The sequence below is a fragment of the Epinephelus lanceolatus genome, chromosome 1 (assembly GCF_041903045.1).
Source record: "Epinephelus lanceolatus isolate andai-2023 chromosome 1, ASM4190304v1, whole genome shotgun sequence".
In the NCBI taxonomy this organism is placed as follows: domain Eukaryota; kingdom Metazoa; phylum Chordata; class Actinopteri; order Perciformes; family Serranidae; genus Epinephelus; species Epinephelus lanceolatus.
This window is the reverse complement of record NC_135734.1, coordinates 12,984,372-13,003,757: the sequence shown is the minus strand read 5'-3', so window position 1 is coordinate 13,003,757 and position 19,386 is coordinate 12,984,372. Positions and strand designations below refer to the sequence as shown.

Sequence of the window (19,386 nt, the reverse complement as noted above, 5' to 3'; positions counted from 1 at the left end):
CTTCCAGTCAATTACACTCATGATGTGAAGGGCGTGGCCTGTCAAAGATTCACTTTTTCAGTTCTTAATTACAGCGCCACCATCAGGCCGATCAGGATCAAATTTAATGTGAAGCAATAGGGCATGATTCATAGTTATGGTGCCAAGATTCGTATCTCTAGCTCGATCCAACTCCCAAGAAATTGAGCAAAGGCATAATCTAGCATAGAATTCTAAGTAAGCCAGGTACATATGCCCTAATCATTATGACATTTCAGATCTTGGTTAATACTCGCCCCAAGAGCATGTGTACCAAATTCAGTGACACTCTGTCCATCTGTAATTGAGGTGCATGTATTATGTATATGTGGTATTTGTAGTGCCCCCTATAGGCTGGGCTCAAAAGGCTTTGGTACGCCTATTCCTTAACTTGAACTAAAACTATCCACCAAGATTTAGGATGACTGGTCAAATCGTTAACGGACAATTTCCTGTAAAGCCTCACCCTTTGCGAAGACTTTTTGACTGACCATGATTGGCCATGTTTTTTGACTGACCTTGCACATTCATAATATGGATGTGTACTTAAGTCCCACAAGGCTGTAAACCAAATTTGGTGCTGATAGAGAACTTTTGTGGTCCCCTGTGGGGCTTGAAACCTAATTAACACACACAGTCTGTCATGGCTTCTTCTAAATAATAAAAGAGGTATGCCTTCAACTTCACAATCAGGGGATATTTTCAGTTTTATATTGCACCAAAGCGCAAGTTATTAAGAGTTTCAACAGACCTTCCTTAAAGTTGGATTGTCCTTCTGGTCTATCATGTGTCCTGGCCTCCTTCAGTCCCACGGGGCTTTGCCTGAGAGGCAGCTCCTTACCTGGAGAGCCCTCCTGTCAGGGCACAGAAATAATCCGTCAACTGACAAAGCATCAGAGCAGGATGAGGAAGAGTACATATTTTACTTTGACTTATCAATCTGTGACACTTCTTACATTTCCTAAAATGCCTATCATCAACCTTTCTCAGTCTGTCACGCCCTTCTTAATGTTCTCACCGAAGGGGAGCAGGAGAGTGGTGGGGTCAATTGGCGGGCCTCCAGTGGATGATTTCCTGACCAATCACGTGTGGGAGATGTCTTAAGAGGTTCAGTGCATGTAATGACTCCACCCCCACCACCTGACTCCTCCTGTTCTACTTTGACACCAATACACGCCATGCTGACATCCCCGCCTGAGAGGAGGTGCAGTGCTGGAGGGCTGGGCTCAACCATCCTGTTGAAAGACAAACACAACACACAAAACTAAGTGTCATTTGGGTGTGGTGAGGCTTGGCCACTTGCCATGTCAATTTTAATTTGATATTAGATATAATTACAGCAAAGAGCAGAGTTCAAGCACTATTGATTTAATAGTTTATAACACTGACAAAATGATAATGCTGGGTCATTCCTGCGTGTGTTCATCTCTGAATATGTCTGTTTCACCTCTACCTACTTGTTAGAAATGAGAAACTGCATTATGAACAAGTTAAAACAGCTTTGGGAGCTACCTGACTCAGAGAACAAGACTAATATTTTACAGCTATGCTAACATTTGCTAATTAGCACTGAACACACAGTACAGCTGAATCTTAAGGGGATGCCATTCATTTTGCAGGTATTTGGTCTTTAACCTATTGGACGAACCTTTTGTCATTATAATGGTGCTAGATGAAACAACAACAGATTAAAGTTATTACAATATGTCCTCTGTGGACAATGAATGTCAACCAAAGTTCATTAATTGAGTAGATGTTGAGATATTTCACCGAGTGAGTGAAAACTTTCCTGGTGGTGCTAGAGGAAAATTCAGAGGATCACCAAAGTCATAAGAATGTAACCTATATCTGTTGCAAATTTCATGGCAATCCATCCAATAGCTGCCATGATATTTCACTCTGGACTACAAAAGTGAAACCTCATGGCAACGTTAGAGGAGAGGTCAGAGGATCACCAAAGTCAGTAAGCTTCATCTTCAGGGGACTAAGAATGTCTGTACAAAATTCCATCATAACCCATGAATGGTTGTTTATATTTCAGTCTGGTACAAAGAGGAGAGCTGACAGACCAACACTACCATCCCTGGAGCAAAGGTGCTAGCATGGCTAAAGACTGCACTAAACAAATGCTGTATGGTAGTTATGCATGTCATCATCTGGTCCTTCAGGAGGCTTCCGAAAGGTCTTCAGCGAAATGAATACTGTAAATTCTCAAATTTCGGGCACAAATGTGTTAAAATGACATGCTAGTAACACAAAAACAATTCCAATGCAAAATCAATGAGCATCTTTTATCATGGTGGACACAAAAAAGTAAGCATGAAGAGAGAAAGTCCACGCACAGTGGGTGGGACAGGTGGTGGATGGGGTAAAACAAACATGGACTTTCAACCAGGAGACTGCTGTTGGTGTGAAACCACAAGTTAGCCTATTTACGTCACTTAACGGCTTTTATGTAACTATGAAAAGTACTTTAAGTAGGTACTTTACATAACTTTTCGAAGTATGTATGTTTATGACACTACCCATTTGTAGTTATTTTAATCGAAACCACAATCTTTAGCTAAACCTCACCAAGTATATTACTGTTTTCTAAACCTAACCAAGTGTTTTTCTTTCCCTAAACCTCACCAAACTGCAACCATTTCACAACAAAACTGTGACTGTTCCTAATAGACTTTGCAATGGGATTGTTTTCTTGTTGCCAACATGTCATTTTAACACATTTTATGCCCGCCATGTAATGCTTCATTGAGAGGTTGTGTCCATTTCACATATTTATATGACTGTGCTGGGCCACCACAAATCCCATCAGCTGAGTTGCATTTTCAAACACAATTGTCAACAACAAGAATGATTCTATTGACTCAGTAAATAGTTCCAAACTCAGCTTTGCTCCTCTTTTAACACCTCTTGCAGGTGTGTCACATTAAAAGCCTAGGACAGATGTCATTATCAAGTTTCATTGGTGGTAGCTTTACAGTGATTGAACTTAGATGACTGGAATTAATAAGTGAGTTGAAAAGAAAACAGAAAGCAGCAGAGTTCTGAGTGTTACTTGACTCTATTCATGTAATAATGGATTTAATATGGATTTAATATTGTGGAAATGTACATTATGCTACATTTATAAGTAAAAAGTATAAGTAAAAATAAAGGCCACTTTGTTCTTATTAAAACAAGATAAAATATATGTATAAAACAGTATGAATTAAAAATAAAGACATATCTTTAATATAAGCTTGTTTCAAATACAGGCCTGGTTCTCTTTCTCACTTTCTGTAAATTTGTGCTGCATTTCAGAATGTATAAAACTAGTTATTCCAGTGATGGGTTTCACTGTCATTGTCCTTCCATCATGCCAAGGTGATGCAGATACGGTTGTTAAAATATGGCCCAAAGCCTCTTCACATGGGGCCCCTGGTGTGTGATGTGTCTCTCAGGGTCTGTTTCATGACATCGATTGATTGGGAACCGCTGTTCTGGGTCACTGCTGAAGTCAAGGTCAAGGGTTAGGTACTGGTTGTGGTACCACCACCTAAAGTCACAGCTAGGCTTATTGTCTAAGTGTGCGTGTGTGCGTGTGTGCGTGTGTGTGACAGTGAATAATAGGAGGCTATAGGGGAGGGAGACAGACAACGCCTCAGTGAGGGAGAAAGGGAGAGAAAGGAAGACAGGACAGGTTGAGTGAGAGAGCTTTGAACCACAGTGAACTTGAACATATCAACTCGGGCTGGTGCGTGTATGTTTGTGTGTATGTGTGTTATTTCCCAGCTCTGCAGCGGGAGGAAAGAAAAACACAGCAGACAGCAGAACAAAACAAACAGAACACACAAGGGCAAAAAGTGCACATATATATTAAGAGGCAGAAAAAAAGCCATTGTTGGAGCCGGGGAACAAAGGAAGCCGGGACAATGGGGGAGAGGCTGACAAAAGCCGCCGGCCGCAGGAAACAGGCCGGATAACAATGCCAGCGGAATGTGCCGACCAACTCGGGAACACGGCAAAAAAATGCGGAGCGCCACCGTTCTGCGGAAAGCATAATAATGATTAGAGCCCCCCCTCCACTTCACCCAGCTCTCCCAGCCGGCATACTGTGTTTCTGAACAAAGCCACCTGTCTGCCAGGGTCCAAGGCTCCAAACCTCAGTGATGTATATGCATGTGTATGTGTGTGTGTGCGTGTGTGTGTATGATGAATCAATGAATCAAGTAGTGCAACACAAAAGTGTCTTCAAAACACGAGTGGCAAGCACCCTGGCAGATGACTTTGGACTGAACCACCAGCGAGTCACACAAGTTAATGCACTCTGATTGTATCTGTTGATGACAGCTGAACACAATCAAGCTATTGTTCCTCTGCAATGAAAACCCTCTTAGAATTAAAGGTGCAGTTTTCTTGTAAGTAAACTGTTCTGTTTACCTTCTTTGTTTCTCACAAAACAACACTGTGTGTATCCTTGAAGCCTAACAAACATGTTCAGTGCATTTCCTTCCTCAAATGCAAAGTTGTTTGTTTACTCTGACTGAAACCTGCATTGTTTACATCCATATTTGCTAGTTAGCATTATTCTTCTTTGGCCCTTAGCCAATGCTACATCTCTTGGCAAAATACTGTCACCTATTGTTAACAGGTCAAAAAGCATGTAACCATCAGCAGGAACTACATCACCTGCATGCTTATGAGCATACATGATAACACAATAACTACTTTTGTTGGACTTTACACAGTATTGTCCAAAAAATAATTGCAAAAGACATAATTATTCTCATTTTGAGACGGCTTTATGCCACTGATAAAATGATAATATAATAGCATAATAATGCATGTACACCCTGTCAGAGAGCAAAGAATTTTTAATCTTAAGTATATTCAAACACTGAAATTGAAATATGAAAAAAACAAAACAAATTTTACATTTTACAAGAGAGTATACAGTGTATTAAATTATAGTACCTTTATAGGTATAGCCCAAAAAAACTTAGGTTGAGACAAAATTTGTGATGTCTTTTGCATTTAACAGACAAGCTTACTGAGGCTCCGGGAACAGGCAGTTACCTCCATAATCCGGCCAGTCTTCTGCAATCAGCTCCTGGGAGTGGACGGCCTGGGAGCCGAGCAGTTTGGTGGTGGATTTACAGAGTTGACGAAGTTGTTGGAGGGTAAAACCCCAAACAAAGGACTTTTGGGTCATTGCAAGGCGTCGGCAAGCTAATGACTTTCAGGACTGTGCGCCTTCCACTCCAAAAGTGTAGCCACAGGCTACCGGTGAGCTACACTGTGTCGTCTTTAAAGTGTTGTTTTATTTATCTTCATACTTATGTAAATAGGCTTGACTGGAGAGAAAAAAAAACAAGAAGTGCTGCACCCAAGTCTTCTGATAGTCGGGAAAACCCTGCTATTTATTCTGGCCTCCTGTTGGCAAAAATGCTGGTGACATTCTTCAAAAAGTCCCACAGGATGCCTTTAACTTCTACTGAAAAATTGCCCCCTGTGTAAACTTTACTGCAACTACTACTTCAACTCCTCCTGCAACTACAACTACAGAGGACATGTCAAATATTATTTCTAGTATTAGTATCGCTATGTATGTATATTTTTTCAGATGAATAAAGTGGAATGGTATGTTGGAAAGGCCAAACTAAATTCAGGATAAATATAAACAAAATTTCTACATACCCCTGACATGGATTAAATAAAACAATATATGAAAAAACTAAGACTCCCATATGTGAGTGTTTCACTTTAAATTGCTGCTGAGCCACAAAACAAATGCTTCCTACATCAATACTGTGCTACGATGACAAAGAATCATTATGTTACATATTTTGGTACTGCTCTCCAGTGGCACTGTTCTGGACCAAAATTAGTATTGCTTGTACTGCTACCAAACTCAACCCATTTTTATTTGTACTCCATTACTACTAGTAGCACTGCTCCTATTAGGGAGCACAGTGTTGCCTAGTTTTATGGTTTGATCAGAGTCTGGTTTGAGTTTAAGAGACACAGAGGCAGCTCTCTCTCTCTCTCAATCCACTTATATACTCTTTGTGTCCTAATGCAGAAGTACAATGTGTAGTTTGAGCAACAGCCCTAGAGTCAGATGATGCATCATCTGGTGGATTGTCACTGGCAAATGAGCAGGGAGATGCAAGCACTGGTAAGATGGAGGAAACTTTGCCACACTTTGTTACAAACAATGGACCCACGATGTTGATGTTGTCGAAAATCAACAGAATATGTCTGTGTGTGAGCTATGTTGAAAAACATTTGGCCTATACCATGTAGTCTGAGTGGGCGGAAGTTTGCTGCATAGATCAGCCTCTCATTGGGCAGAACGAGCCACCCGCTGAAGTCCCGCCCTACCACCTCCAGTTGTGTAGCAGTTTTCAACCGTTTTCAACACGTCCTTTACTAACTTTTGCGGTGTTTGATCTTGCGGGGATGTAGCCATTTTTCTGCCATGGTTCGCGTCCTGTAGGCAATATTTTTGTGGGCGTGTTACACCAAAACCTATTTTCCCCCCGGCAATATTTTTGCAAGCGCACCGTTGCTGTGGCACCGCCCAGAACGATTGTGATTGGTTGAAAGAAGTACAAGCAGCCGGGGCGTTTTTTTCTCCAATCTCAAAGTGAGAGTCGGCCCAGCCAGACCTTTCTTTTCTTGAGAAAGGCCTGGTGAGCGAGACTATATACCATGATATACAGTATGGCAGTATAAATTACACTAATTCTGTTCTTATTCATTCCTGGTTACTGCTGCTAGTGTTGTTGACTATATAACATTTTCTACTAAGACTACTGTTAGTTTGATTATATTAACAACATAGTATGACCAAATTGAGCTGGTCGATGTGGCTCAATACTCACTATCACAATATTAATGTGAGTATTGTTGTCCTGTCTATAGACAACCTTTTTTTTAAATAACATTTTACTTGGACTTATTGAGATAACAAGTATTTCTAAAACAGTAACGTTGTATCATCATCATCATCATCATCACCACCACATGATTCCAATAATACGTCTGTAAACAATACTAAAATGTCACCCAGTAAAAAATCCTAATTATCCATCAAGTGAAGCTAATCCACTTTATTGTTTTAATCAACTTTTACACTCACTGCTTGTTACTTCCTGCCCAGTGCTTTCTTTAAGAAGAAACCAGGTGTGTGTGCACCTTCACCAATAAGGAAAGCCACATTAATTTAACAGCTTCAACCAGGCAATGTAAAAAAAAAAAGGCCAGCATTCTGCCAAATACATAATACTGTTACTGCATTTCAACACAAAGCCACCTGTCAGCCAGAGCTTTAAACCTGTGCGAATTGCGCGCTTATGTGTGTGTATTTGTACCTGTGTGTGTGTTTGTGTGTAAACTCTGATTCATAATAAAACCATTTTACACAGCTGATGGTGACTAAAAAGCCTCCTAGCACATTAAATACAGCTGCAAGCCGGGGGGAACAACAGCACTCAGACTCATTTGATGCCACCTGCTTGACTACTGTTGACTTTGAACACAGTATCGCACTCAGTTATTTGTGTGTGCGTGTGTGTGTGTGTGTTTGAGTGCGGGTGTGAGTGGGTATGTGTCCATGTTGTTTTTAGGTCCAAAATTGAAATTTCCTAAATAAAAAAATCTCTCCCATCATCTAAATGCTGTTTCAAACTCATGTATACTTCCAGTAGTCATCTGTGGTGACCGCTGGAATAAACTATCAGCTATCAGCACACCCACAAGGATCCATATCAACCTGATCCTGTCTGATTGCTATTTTCAAGTGACGTGTGTGGTTTTTGCAGAGCATTAGAGAGGAATGAGGATGGAGGGATGAAGATGGAGAGGTGTGAAACTGTTTAGCCAACACTGCAGCAACCACAATCGGTATCAGTGAGGGGTTGATTATGTTACGAGGGGTGGGGGCGGCTGGCAGCAGCGACACACCGAGTTTTGTCCCACGGCGAGTTATTCCTGGGTCTCCCCTCCACGTTCCACAGAGGACTGGACTGTAGAGCTGCCACAGGTGGCTTTCACACGCCTCTGCACAGACTGTGTGTGTGTGTCACCCAATGCAGAGGTATGCGCTGAATCTCAGTGACCCACAGAGCCGCTGACAGCAAGGAATGCGTCAAGGTGCGTGTGTGTTTTACAAGCACAAAGGTTGTTGTTTTTTTTTAAACAATGCCTTTAGCGTCTTAGCGAGAACAATAGAAGCCAGTCAAGGTTATGGCTTCCCTCCACATCAGTCTCATCTACTTAAGCACACCCTTAGCCTATGTGCAGCTGACTGCACCCATGTGGAACCTGACCTTGTGTATGTATGTATGTATCTATGTATGTAGTGTGTGTGTGTGTGTGTGTGTGTGTGTGTGTTGCATGATTTGAATAGCATTGCCTTCTTTCGAGGTTATCTGATTGAGGCCAGTTTTCCGACCACCTACGGTATTGTTCAGCTTTTATGGGCACTCACCACATGCCGCGAAGAAATCACAATAAAACAGACCTCAGAGCAGCTGTTGAGCTAAACAAAGCAGAACAAAATGACCAAAAACAACTATTAGACCTCTGCAAGTGTGTTCTGACATTTAACATACACAGTGAGCTAATAACTGACTGTAGTTGTATAAACCGCCCAAGCAGGTGAGACTATTTTTTGCTTCCAAGTCACATCAGTGCGTTTTAAGGATCACATATTGTCTATTTAAAAAAACAGGGGTGTGATCTGTGTGATTCAGCTATCAACACACTGATACTGGTTTCTAGGAATTCAAAAAAACAAGTGAAAGTGCGCCAACAGAAATAATAATTGTATCATATTTCAACATATAGCAGTTTGAAAAAGAAATACTTTTCCTGCTAATCACTGTCAAATTTGGGTTTTACAGCAGACGCTGCACTATAATAAAGAAAAAGGATGGCCAACATATTGTGGAAGAAATCTGAATCTAAATGAATCTGTCAGTGAGACTTTCTGCTGTACTGTGAGGAAAAATCTTCAGGGAACAATAAAACTAGTGCCAGCCTTACGACAAATGACTTCTTAAGCGATTTCCAAATTTCCAGTGTTGGAATAAAATCACCTCAGTTGGTGCGCGCTACCATGATCTGGATTGTTTGGTGTAAGGCGGTCATAAAACTCAGTTCGAGCTGTCTTAGGTCAGTCCTTTTCTCATCCAGATGTTCTGACAAAACATGTCTAATATGTTTTATATGTTTTTAGTCTTGGCTCATGCGAATAGTGAAGTTCAATGATCTAATCATTGTCAACCAACAGCTGCACTCTCTGCAGCACTTAACAGGGTAGATAGTCAACATGGAGGGGATTCTACGAGGGCGCAAGAACATTAATCTTGTACTGTGGAGTGAACAAGGGTTGGTGTTTAATTCAGTCTGTCTGATCCACCAACCTGCACCTATTTTAGCGAGAAATCTCTTATCTCTCTAATCAGTTAACCAATGGAGGCTGGCAGCGAGTTAAGGTGACAAAATCCAAAATGTTAATTTTGTATGCAAATACAGATTTTCATGGATAATATTGACGTCAAACTGACAAAGAGTAATGTCAACATGTGACGCCTTTTATCTCATGCATCTAGAGTTATGTTTTTCCAGCAGGAGCAGGATGGGAACCTGGGAACAGGGACCCTCAAGATCCCCAGTCTTTGCAAAATCTGAAGTGCGTGACTAAAAACTCACAGTTTAGATGTCAGACTTTAGTCTTTTAAAAGTCTTTTGAAAGTCTTTTCCCCAGTGTAAGTCCCCTGGCGTATGTTAGGCCTAAATAGGAGATAAAGGGGTTTTTTGTCATTTGGGTGAACTGAGAAGAAGCCCATTGTGGCTCACTGTCAGTCTGACCACAGTAATGGCTGCGCTGTTACAGAAGTATACTTGTCCTGTCCCCCGCTGTGAAGTGAATGCTCCTGCCGCAGCAGAGAGGGAGGCGATGGAGGATGACAGTGGACGGAGGGAACATGCATCTGCCCTCAGATAAAAATCAGCTCCTCTCCTTTGAGCGCTGGCAACACTGAAACCTTACACTTCCCACGACACAAGAATCACTTCACACAAAACCTTCAGTTACCCAACAAGTTGTAACACGTAAAACCTAACATTTCCCCCCCGGGGGATTGGCAATGCAAATCTGTGCTGTTGTTCTCCCTTTCTTTTCTCTTCTTTTCTTCCTTTGTTCCTTCTTCTTTCTCTCACTGTTTTCTTTTCTCCCCCCTCCCAACAGAAGCAGCTTGTTGGGTTTATATCGTTCTTGTCGCTTTCCAACTAGTAGTGCCTGAGGCAGAATAGCAGAGAGTGCACAATAGACAGAGAGAGAGTGCCAAGAGCCCGTCTCAGTGGTTGAGAGCAGCAGGATAAAGTGTGAGACATCTAAAGAGGTTTACTCGGTGATAAACAAATAAAGGCATTCTCATTGTCAGCCCTGAGAGTGACAGCTGTAATGGCAGAAGGTTCCCTGCAGGAATGTATCAACGGCAGAAAACCATAACACGTCTCAGTCAGCTGGCTCAAGCACGACGGTCTATTAAACAACAACAACAAAGCAGCAAATGTAAAATATCTCACAGCCTGATCTTTGCATATTTCCACAGCCAGTTCCATCACACTTAACAGAGAAACATTTGCAATACATTTTCTCACACTGTTCAATTGTCAACCGCATTTTGTGACAGAGCTCTCACAGTAAGTTTCCAACCTGCTGTGCAGTCGTGTTAAGACAAGTGTGAGCCGATGTATAAACAAATGTTTGGGGAAATGTTTCACGGTTAGCAATATTTGCTTAGGGATGATAAAACAATTCGGCTTACCACGCCAGCTAGTGTCTGTCTGCCCACAGGGCCTGGCTCAGGATGATCGCGTGAAGAGCTTCCACAAAAGTGAAACATCACTGAAAGACACCTAATCTCTTCTCAAATCTTTGTTTTCTTTTATCTTTTTAAACCTGCCAGGGTCTTCTCCTTGGATTGACGATCAGGGAGGGATGTTGCTTTGCTTGCTCATCAGAGAAAATTAGGTTTTAATGGAGCCAAATTAAACTTTTTGCAGAACTGCCGTTAATAAAAAACAGAAAACACTATTTTAAAAAAGGAAATTTATAGCAGCACAATTCAAAGTCTTAAACCTAAATTTAAAAGAACACATTTCCATCGAGCCTTTAGTTTTCTCTACTGACCTGGTAGGGAGGAGTGGACAGGAGGAGATCCAACAGCGCTCCCTCACCGGAACAGAGCTGCTGACACAAGTCATAGTGACTGGCTCTCCCTTACCAATAACGCCTGTCTTTTCTACTCTTCTGTTACCTCTGACCCAGCCCCACAACTCCCGCCCCCCCCCATCTCTCTTCTCAAGAGGCAAAGTACAAAGAGCCTCTTCTAATCCCACCGTCCAGGGGCTTCATTTGCATAGCATTAGCATGCTGTTTCAGGTAACCGTTGCCGCAGCCCTACGTGTGTGATACCGATCGAACATCAGCCCCGTAACAGGTGCAATAGGGGTGTGATAAGAGCATTCATTAGCTTCAGCCACTTTCTAACAAAGTGGGCTTTATCCTAGGTTATGATTTCCAGGACATGTGACTATAAGTGGAGAAAAAGAGCTGTCAGATAAACGACAAAGCCGTGGAGTGTTAATGGCAGGAAATAACATGTAAACAACAGAGTAAGAACAACAGTGCAAACGAAGAGTTTGTCACTGCTGTTTAATATCACTTTTTAATTGAAAAGAGAAGAACCTGTCAGAATTCAGCCTAGCTGTGTGCATAATACTCTGATTATTACAGCAGTGATGCACTAAAAGCCTTTAAAAAGCTTCTTCTGGTCCTTATTTTTTAAATTCACTTTTTGAGTCAGAAAAGAAACCAATAACAAATGGAAGATGAATTAGGTCGTCATAAACTGTAATTTGTGATAAATGACTCAACATATTGTGATTCTTTTTGGTCTAAAAAAGAAAAACTTTCTTGCCATGCACTGTTGGTTGTATTCCACTTAATTTTACTTGAGTTGGACACAGTTACAGTAGCTGCTTCTGTGGCCATATGACTGTGGTTGGGTACATTAAATGCTACATTCTCATATTAAGCTGCAGGAAATGTTCCATCATGCCTTTACTTTGTCTCTTGTATTAATCATTTTGGGCCAGTGACTACATTTTTGCTGTATTACTACGAAACCTAGCTACATTTTGGTACTCTGTCGGGAGTCAGCCGTATTTTCAACACTATACATGTGCTTTGACGGTTACATAGCAAGTGATGTACAAGGAAGTGCAGCAGGTTGCCGAGCTGGATGCAAATAGGTAAGGCAGTGTTTGTTTGTTTCAGGGCTTTCACACGTAAACACAAGCACAACAACTAATAAACTATTAAAGACAGCGGCTACGCAGACCATAGCAACACACACTGCTTTTCTACCATGTTTAGCGGCCCAGAGGTCGAGAGGTCAACCAAAGTGAACACTGACCCCAAAAAAGACACATGTCCCAGTAGTGACGGGAGCCAGAAGTAATAATGGTGCAAATTTCACTTTAGAGAATTAATTTTGGGTGTCTCTGAATTTGCAGTTATACAGACTTGGCTAAAAAATACAAAGCATGGCAAAAAATGTTCAAGAGGATGGGCACACCAGGACAGAATCCGAATAACTGTTAACCAAAGTCACACAATGACACAAACTAACTGATCAAGGCAGCAGTAGACCCTCAGCTCCCATGTTCAGCGAGGTAAAATTACTGTTTTTGTCAGTGGAGTCTGGTTTTGAAACAAACAAACAAACAAAACAAAAAAAAACGGGATGCGAGGCAGAATGCACTATATGGGTGCAAGTCCTTCAAATCTTCAACTACGCTTTTTCCGCATCCACATAGCTGCGAGGGTCAGCATGACTTTAACACTATCGTAAGCCCACGTCTGCGAGTGGACTGGGGGGACTGTGTGAACACCCAATATAGTATAAACAGAACCGCATTGGCCATCTGCTGTCTTTGTCCGATTTGGGCTTTTAGTTGGCAATGACTCTTTAAAAATGTGTTGTGAGTTTAGTGCAGTTGAGAACCAGCTACAGAACTGAGTGATGTAATGAGCTCTGCAGTTGAAGCTAGCAGTCAATCATACCAAATGGAGTAAATTCAGGTGTGATGCAAGATATGTGGACATATGCCACCAGTCAGATGGTGCACATTCAGGAGCACTTCACTGATCACACACTGAATATTCAGTAGGTTTTATTGTACATACTGTACATAAATGTGAAACATTTTCTGAACAAGAGCGAAATTGAGATCCACAATACAAATGGCACTCACCTCTGTGATCCAGTCTATAGAGACAGGATGGGAAAGGATGTGTTTTTTCTGTCCTGTTTTACTCATAGTGAGAAAACAGTTAAAGGAAAATAAATAATTACATATTGGTTCCTTCAGTCATTAACAACAAATACCTTGACGAGGTGTTGAAGATGTTAAAAACAGTGGTTGATAACAACTAGAGGTGTCAATGCAGCCTAAAATGAGCAAAGAAAATGGAAATCTATATTTTCTGCAACAGCTGGAAAAAAACTTTCTTATAACAGCTACAATGAGCCTTGAGCCGCAACAATTATCGATTATCAATTAGTCGACTGAAAGAAAATTAAAAGCCAACTATTTTGATAATTGATTCATCGTTTCAGTAATTTTTCAAGCAAAAATGTCAAACATTTGCTTACCCCAGCCTCTTAAATGTGGGAATTTGCTTTTGTCATTGACGATGTAGTGAACTAATAGTTTTTGGGTCTTAGACTGTTCATCAGACAAAAGAAGCAACCTGAAGACGTCACTTTGGGCTCTGTAAAATTGTGATGAGCACATTTCTGCATGGTTCACAAAGTGATGCATGTGGCATTTGTTTGCTTTTCCAACAGCTCTCCTGGCATTTATTTACCGCTACCTGACTGACTTTTAGAGAAGTTCAGAAACAGCTTTTCACTGAAATATCAAGGCCTTCCAACGGAGCACTAAATACTCTTAAGATCACACCGACAGATGAAGTCTCAAAGAATCAAATGCGTATGTTCAGGTCTTGAATTATTATTTTATTTTTTGGAGAGGTCGGTAAGACGTTCACACACACATAGCAACAGACACACACAGTTCTCGAACAAAGCTTCCTTGCGTTGCTGACTGGGCCTCATTAGAGAATGAGCTCTCAGGACTGAAGACACAAAAGCCTTGCCCTCTTCTCCTTTCCTTCCCCTTTCTTCCTCTGTTCTCGTGGCCTTTTGATGTCAAGGGTACTGAACCATATAGTGCATAGTCCAAAGAATAAGCTCATCAAGAATACACACTTAGTTTCCTCTTTTTTTTTTTTTTTTTTTTTTACCTTGCACTGAATGCGTGTGTGTGTGTGTGTGTGTGTGTGTGTGCCAAAAAGCGAGCACAGAGACCTACAAGCCCTGATAAGGTGCTGTTGTTCTGTGGTTGCTGGTCAGTTCATCACACAAAGAGCAGTGTTGGGAACTCCAGCGCTGCGATTGAGTGATAGAGACATCACAAAGACTACATTTTACTCCCTTTTCCTCTTGGAGTTCAGGGGCTGCCCCACAGAGGCCCGCCCACTGCACACACACGAGAAACACACACTCTGCTCCAACACATTTCTATCTCACACTTCCGATTTCTCCCATACCTAACGATGCCACAAACATAACATCAGTACCAGAAGAAGTATAAAGAAATGAGCCAACAAGGAATGAAGAAATAGGAAGTGTGAGGCTGATTCATTCACACACTTTCATTAACAGTCAGTGGCAAATGAATTGATACGGACGTTGAACATTTTTGCCGTATGATCACAGTTTGTTTCTGCTGAAAAGAGCATTTGTGTTGGTAAAATGGCAGCTGAAGTAAATTAGAGCTTTGAAATCCACCCATCGGCATGCACACCACCACGTGTTAATGCATGACCCGTGGCAAAACAAGCAAACAAAAAGTGTTTGATGTGTCAGACAGACTACTAAGAGGATGGCAATGCAATCTCTGGATCTGTAGTGTGGTATTAGGAAAAAAACAATCTGAGTTCGGAAAAGTCTTGTTGGAAAAACTAAGGCAAAGCCACAAAATGAATGCCACAGCACAGGTAGTTAATTATCGACTTAATCTACAGTAGGGGCCTTCACAGGTCTACCCTGACGCCACAACCTGAGACCCAACCACACGGGTTTGGTTCCAGTTTTCATTATGTTGAACTGGGTCCGGGTGTGGTCCCACTCTTTTATGGGTGGGTCCCAGGTCTGTTTTTCATTATGTGTAATACCCAAGTGAATCAGAGAAGACCCATGATCAGTGCTGATCACGATGATTGGGCGGATTAAGGATGAGATTACAAAAGCAACAGCAAGGTGACAAAGATTGAGCAGCAGGGCCAGCAAGTTGGCGGGGGAGCGGAGCGAGGTAAGATGGATACTGAGCCTGACAATATTCACAACATGCAGTCATTTTATGAAAAAGTCTTTTGATCCTTTTGAGTGGTGAACGCTAACAGAGCGAAATTATAAATATAACTTATGAAACCTTTACGACTCGGCCTGTTTCAAAGGTAAGGTGTTAGCACTTTTCTTTGTCTCTGTACCATGTAAATCTGAGTTAATTATACTTTGATGCTCATGGTTTCCATTAATTTAAACTGAATGACTAAAATCTGGTGATTCTAGCCAAGCTAACAATGTAGCATTTCCATACTTACGAGAGTTTAAACATTTATATTTGTGTGCACAATCTAAGCCACTTAGAACTATTCTAAACTGGTCGCTGGCAGGTGTTACAGGAGCTTACATCAGAACAACAAAAATAAATGACAATAGAATAAAATTAACATTAACAGTATTTACAGTAAGATGGGTAAGAACAGTATGTTTCCTGTAGGACTGTCAAAATTGCTCAAAAATGACGTTTGAATATTCCTTCTAAAAATTCAAATATTTTTTTTTCCGCATTATGTCCACAAGAGAGCAAACTAATACAAGGAAACATACTTGTATATGAAACATAACTACCTGTAGGTATTTTTATTTCAATATAAACGTCTTTGAAAACATTGGGTCCATGTCATTGGTTCGACAGCCCATTGGTTGACTGTCCGCGGGGCTGAACGGCTCGCGGCGGGCGTATGGTGCACCGCGACCGGCTTGAGGCGGAGCAGGCTCACGGCTTATGAGTTTGTCACTTTGTTTTTCATTTTAACCCACACCATGATCTTTTCCTAACCCCAACCAAGTGGTTTTTGTGCCTAAACCTAACCAGACCTTAACCACAGGGCATCATGATGATTTCGGAACGGACTTCGGAACATTGCGTTTAATATGGTCGGAACAATGGGATGTCGAACCAATGGGCAGTTCCCGAAAACATTTACATACCTACACATTAAAACACATAACACAATTATCTATAACATTACGTTATAAACGACCGCGGACCTCTCGCTCGCCCCCGAATTTAAATTCGAATTTAGAATATTCGTTGACAGCCCTAGTTTCCTGATATGAAAATTGTTTTTAGCAGTAGAGCAACATTTTTGGTAGCAATTGTAATTACGCTCCATTAAAAAAATCAATTTTTAAAATTACCGAACAAACTTCCCAGGTCATTTTGGACCTGTGAAGACCTGAAATCTAAAGTATCTACTTTAGTGTTTATTACATTAAGTCACTGTTAGCAGTAAGTAACACAAAGCCAAAGTGAAGCAGGAACTTTTGTACATTTTGAACATTTGCAAGAACACAATATTCTGTGGTTCACTCAGTATGTCAAGATAAGGATCACAAATAAACTAAAAAGACCAAATGCTAGGGCTGGGCGGTATGACCTAAAATTTATATCACGGTATAAATCGAATCCCTTCACGGTAACAACGGTATATATCACGGTATAAATTTAAGTGTAAAAGTTATAATAGAAGTGTTTCTGAATGGGTTTTGTAGTCCCTTAGCAAAGCTAAATTGATAAAAAAAAACAACAACAACAACAAAAGCAAAGATATAATGTATTTTTTAGAGCATTTATTGTGCAGAATGCAGATCTCAAAACTCAAAATTAAAACCCAGTACTCTATGGTGCAAAATGTCCCCTGGGATCTATATCAAAAGGTAATTTCCTTCTTTTAGCAAAATCCTAAATGACTGAGTTGTGTTTCTTCCACCTGGACCTTTATGCTCTGCCATTTCTCCTCTAATCATCACGCTGTAACCTGTGACAGGCTGTTATGATACCACAACTATCACACATTCACATATGGCGTTTTTTGTGGAGCCCCTAGCGTCACATAGGTTTACATTACCAAAGGTTTATGACAAACTCTCTTGCCGAAAACCAACTCCCGTGTGCACACGGCGAGAGAGGAGAGGGAGAGACGCTGTGCTGCTGCCAGAGGAGACACTGAATGAATTCCCTCTGAGCGGTAAGTCGCTAAAAGAGTGTGAGAAGTCCGGTGCTGTTCATAAGACATTAACTCACTCACTCACAAGTTCTCCAGCAACACATGTTGCACGTGCTACGCTAAATCACGGACGTGAACCAGCTCCTCTTGCTCCGCTGTCTCTGTGCTCGCAGCCATTTTCACACTGAGGCAGGTTTGATGACATCATCGACGATAGGACGGTAGAGCGCAAATCTCTACCGTGGGCCAAATTTATATCATTTCTACCGTCTACCGCATATACCGTGCAGCCCTACCAAATGCCATTATTTCTGTTTTCAGGGGCCTTAAAAAACACAATTGCCCACAAGCCCAAGACCTTTGCGAATTAAACAATGCGGTGATGGCTATGGCTAATGCAGACATGGCTTTAAAGCACCTGTATGGTTCAAATGAAGTGCTCATCAAATCACCGAACAGCGTCTGAAGCCTCCTCCCCCCAACAATGTTCCGATAAACGTTGGAATTGGGGGACTGCGTCGGATAAATTTCGTAACTTTCCGAAAATGACAAATGAGGTATAAAAGCTTGCAGGATTTGGAAATTTCTCTCTACTTCCTGCACTTTTCGGTTGTACAATGGAGCGCATCATGAATGCCTTTCAGAAGAGACATATGTGAAAATGTGCACAGTTTCACCCATTGGAACCGTTATTGTGTCCTGGCTGTTCTAAATAAACGTGGACGAACAACACAAGGTGGGCTGTAGGCAGGAAGCAGAGGAACAACATTACACCACGTACGGACTTGATTGTTTCAAGCACACTTGCCTTAACAATAGCAAAACATGCGGGCCGAACGGAGCAGAAAACGTTGGAAACATGACATTGAGAGAGCATTGGTAGATTGGTTCCTTTTGTATTCATGGTGGATATGGGGTGGCATTAGCTCAGTCCATGAGGACTTGGCTTGGGAACCGGTTCAAGTCCCCTTATTGACCAAGTTTGGAGCTTTAGCAGATACACATTGACTTTACAGTAGGGATACTAAACTCTGCTCCACTGGTTTATAAAGACTGCTAAAGAAACCCTTAATGTACTGAGTTACAATAGCTTATTATTGGAACACCTGCTAGCTAGAAGTTGCTGCTAAGCAAGGCTACTCTCTAGTTACAAAACTAAGACAATAATGAAAGCCTTTCCCTTGTACCAAGAAGAAAGAGGACTTTTCTGAGGACTTCGTCAGTATTGTTCAAATTTTTTTTTTATGTCCTTGAAAAGTACACTGACTAGATTTACCTGCATTAGCGCTAGGGACTGATCAGCTGATTGTTCAGTCATTACATTACAGCTTGATTTGACTAAGAATTTATCGACAACGCCCAGGTTGGCATAACAGTAGTAGTGCATTGGTTACATACCGGAGTTGTTGTTTGTGGCAGTTGGTTTTACTCCCCAATGTCAGCGCCCAGAACTCCGCCAAAGCACAAGTTCACCAAAAACAAAGTCCCCTGCTGTTCTTCACTGGCTGCTGCTTTTCTTTTTCTTTGATTTTCTAAAGTTTTAACAAGGACTTACAATGAACAGACTGCATATGACTCACCCCTGACTTAAATAAAACCACAAAGGCTTTAGTCTGTTGTCAGAAGATCAGGTCTGATCTGGTTATTTTATTTAGATAAAGTTCTTTGTAGGCTGCGGCCTTTTTCATTGATACAGGAATGAGTCAGGCTTTGTTTTAAATTCTCTTCCTGTAACTTAAGTTTGGACACTTGTTAAATAGGAAAATAGCTTAAGAAGAAAAAAGCAGGAAATATATTTTTTTAAGATTCCAGTGATAGAAGATAACTATTACATCACTAGTATGATGGTGTGAAGGGATGTGGGTGTTGTTGGGGGGTTCTGAGTCATAAAGTTAACCATCCCACTTTAACTTGCTGTGAACACATGACTGCTCTTTCCTCTG

The 19,386-nt window shown here is 41.2% G+C and overlaps 1 protein-coding gene across 8 annotated transcripts in view; it reads right to left on the bottom strand.

The window, feature by feature from the left end:
* Positions 1-19,386, bottom strand: part of sox13 (SRY-box transcription factor 13) — a 61,284-nt gene that overhangs the window by 26,952 nt on the left and 14,946 nt on the right. For 4 of the 8 annotated variants that reach the window (XM_078175811.1, XM_078175851.1, XM_033627634.2 and 1 more), the window contains exons 1-3: positions 11,207-11,313; positions 1,037-1,253; positions 770-872 (exon numbers count right to left, since the gene is read on the bottom strand). In XM_078175811.1, the coding sequence (XP_078031937.1) occupies positions 770-872; positions 1,037-1,253; positions 11,207-11,280 (394 nt within the window). In that variant the 5' untranslated portion in view covers positions 11,281-11,313. Of the gene's footprint in view, positions 1-769; positions 873-1,036; positions 1,254-11,206; positions 11,314-19,386 lie in introns of those variants that run through there. The other 4 variants (XM_078175925.1, XM_033627633.2, XM_033627635.2 and 1 more) reach the window with 1 other exon arrangement.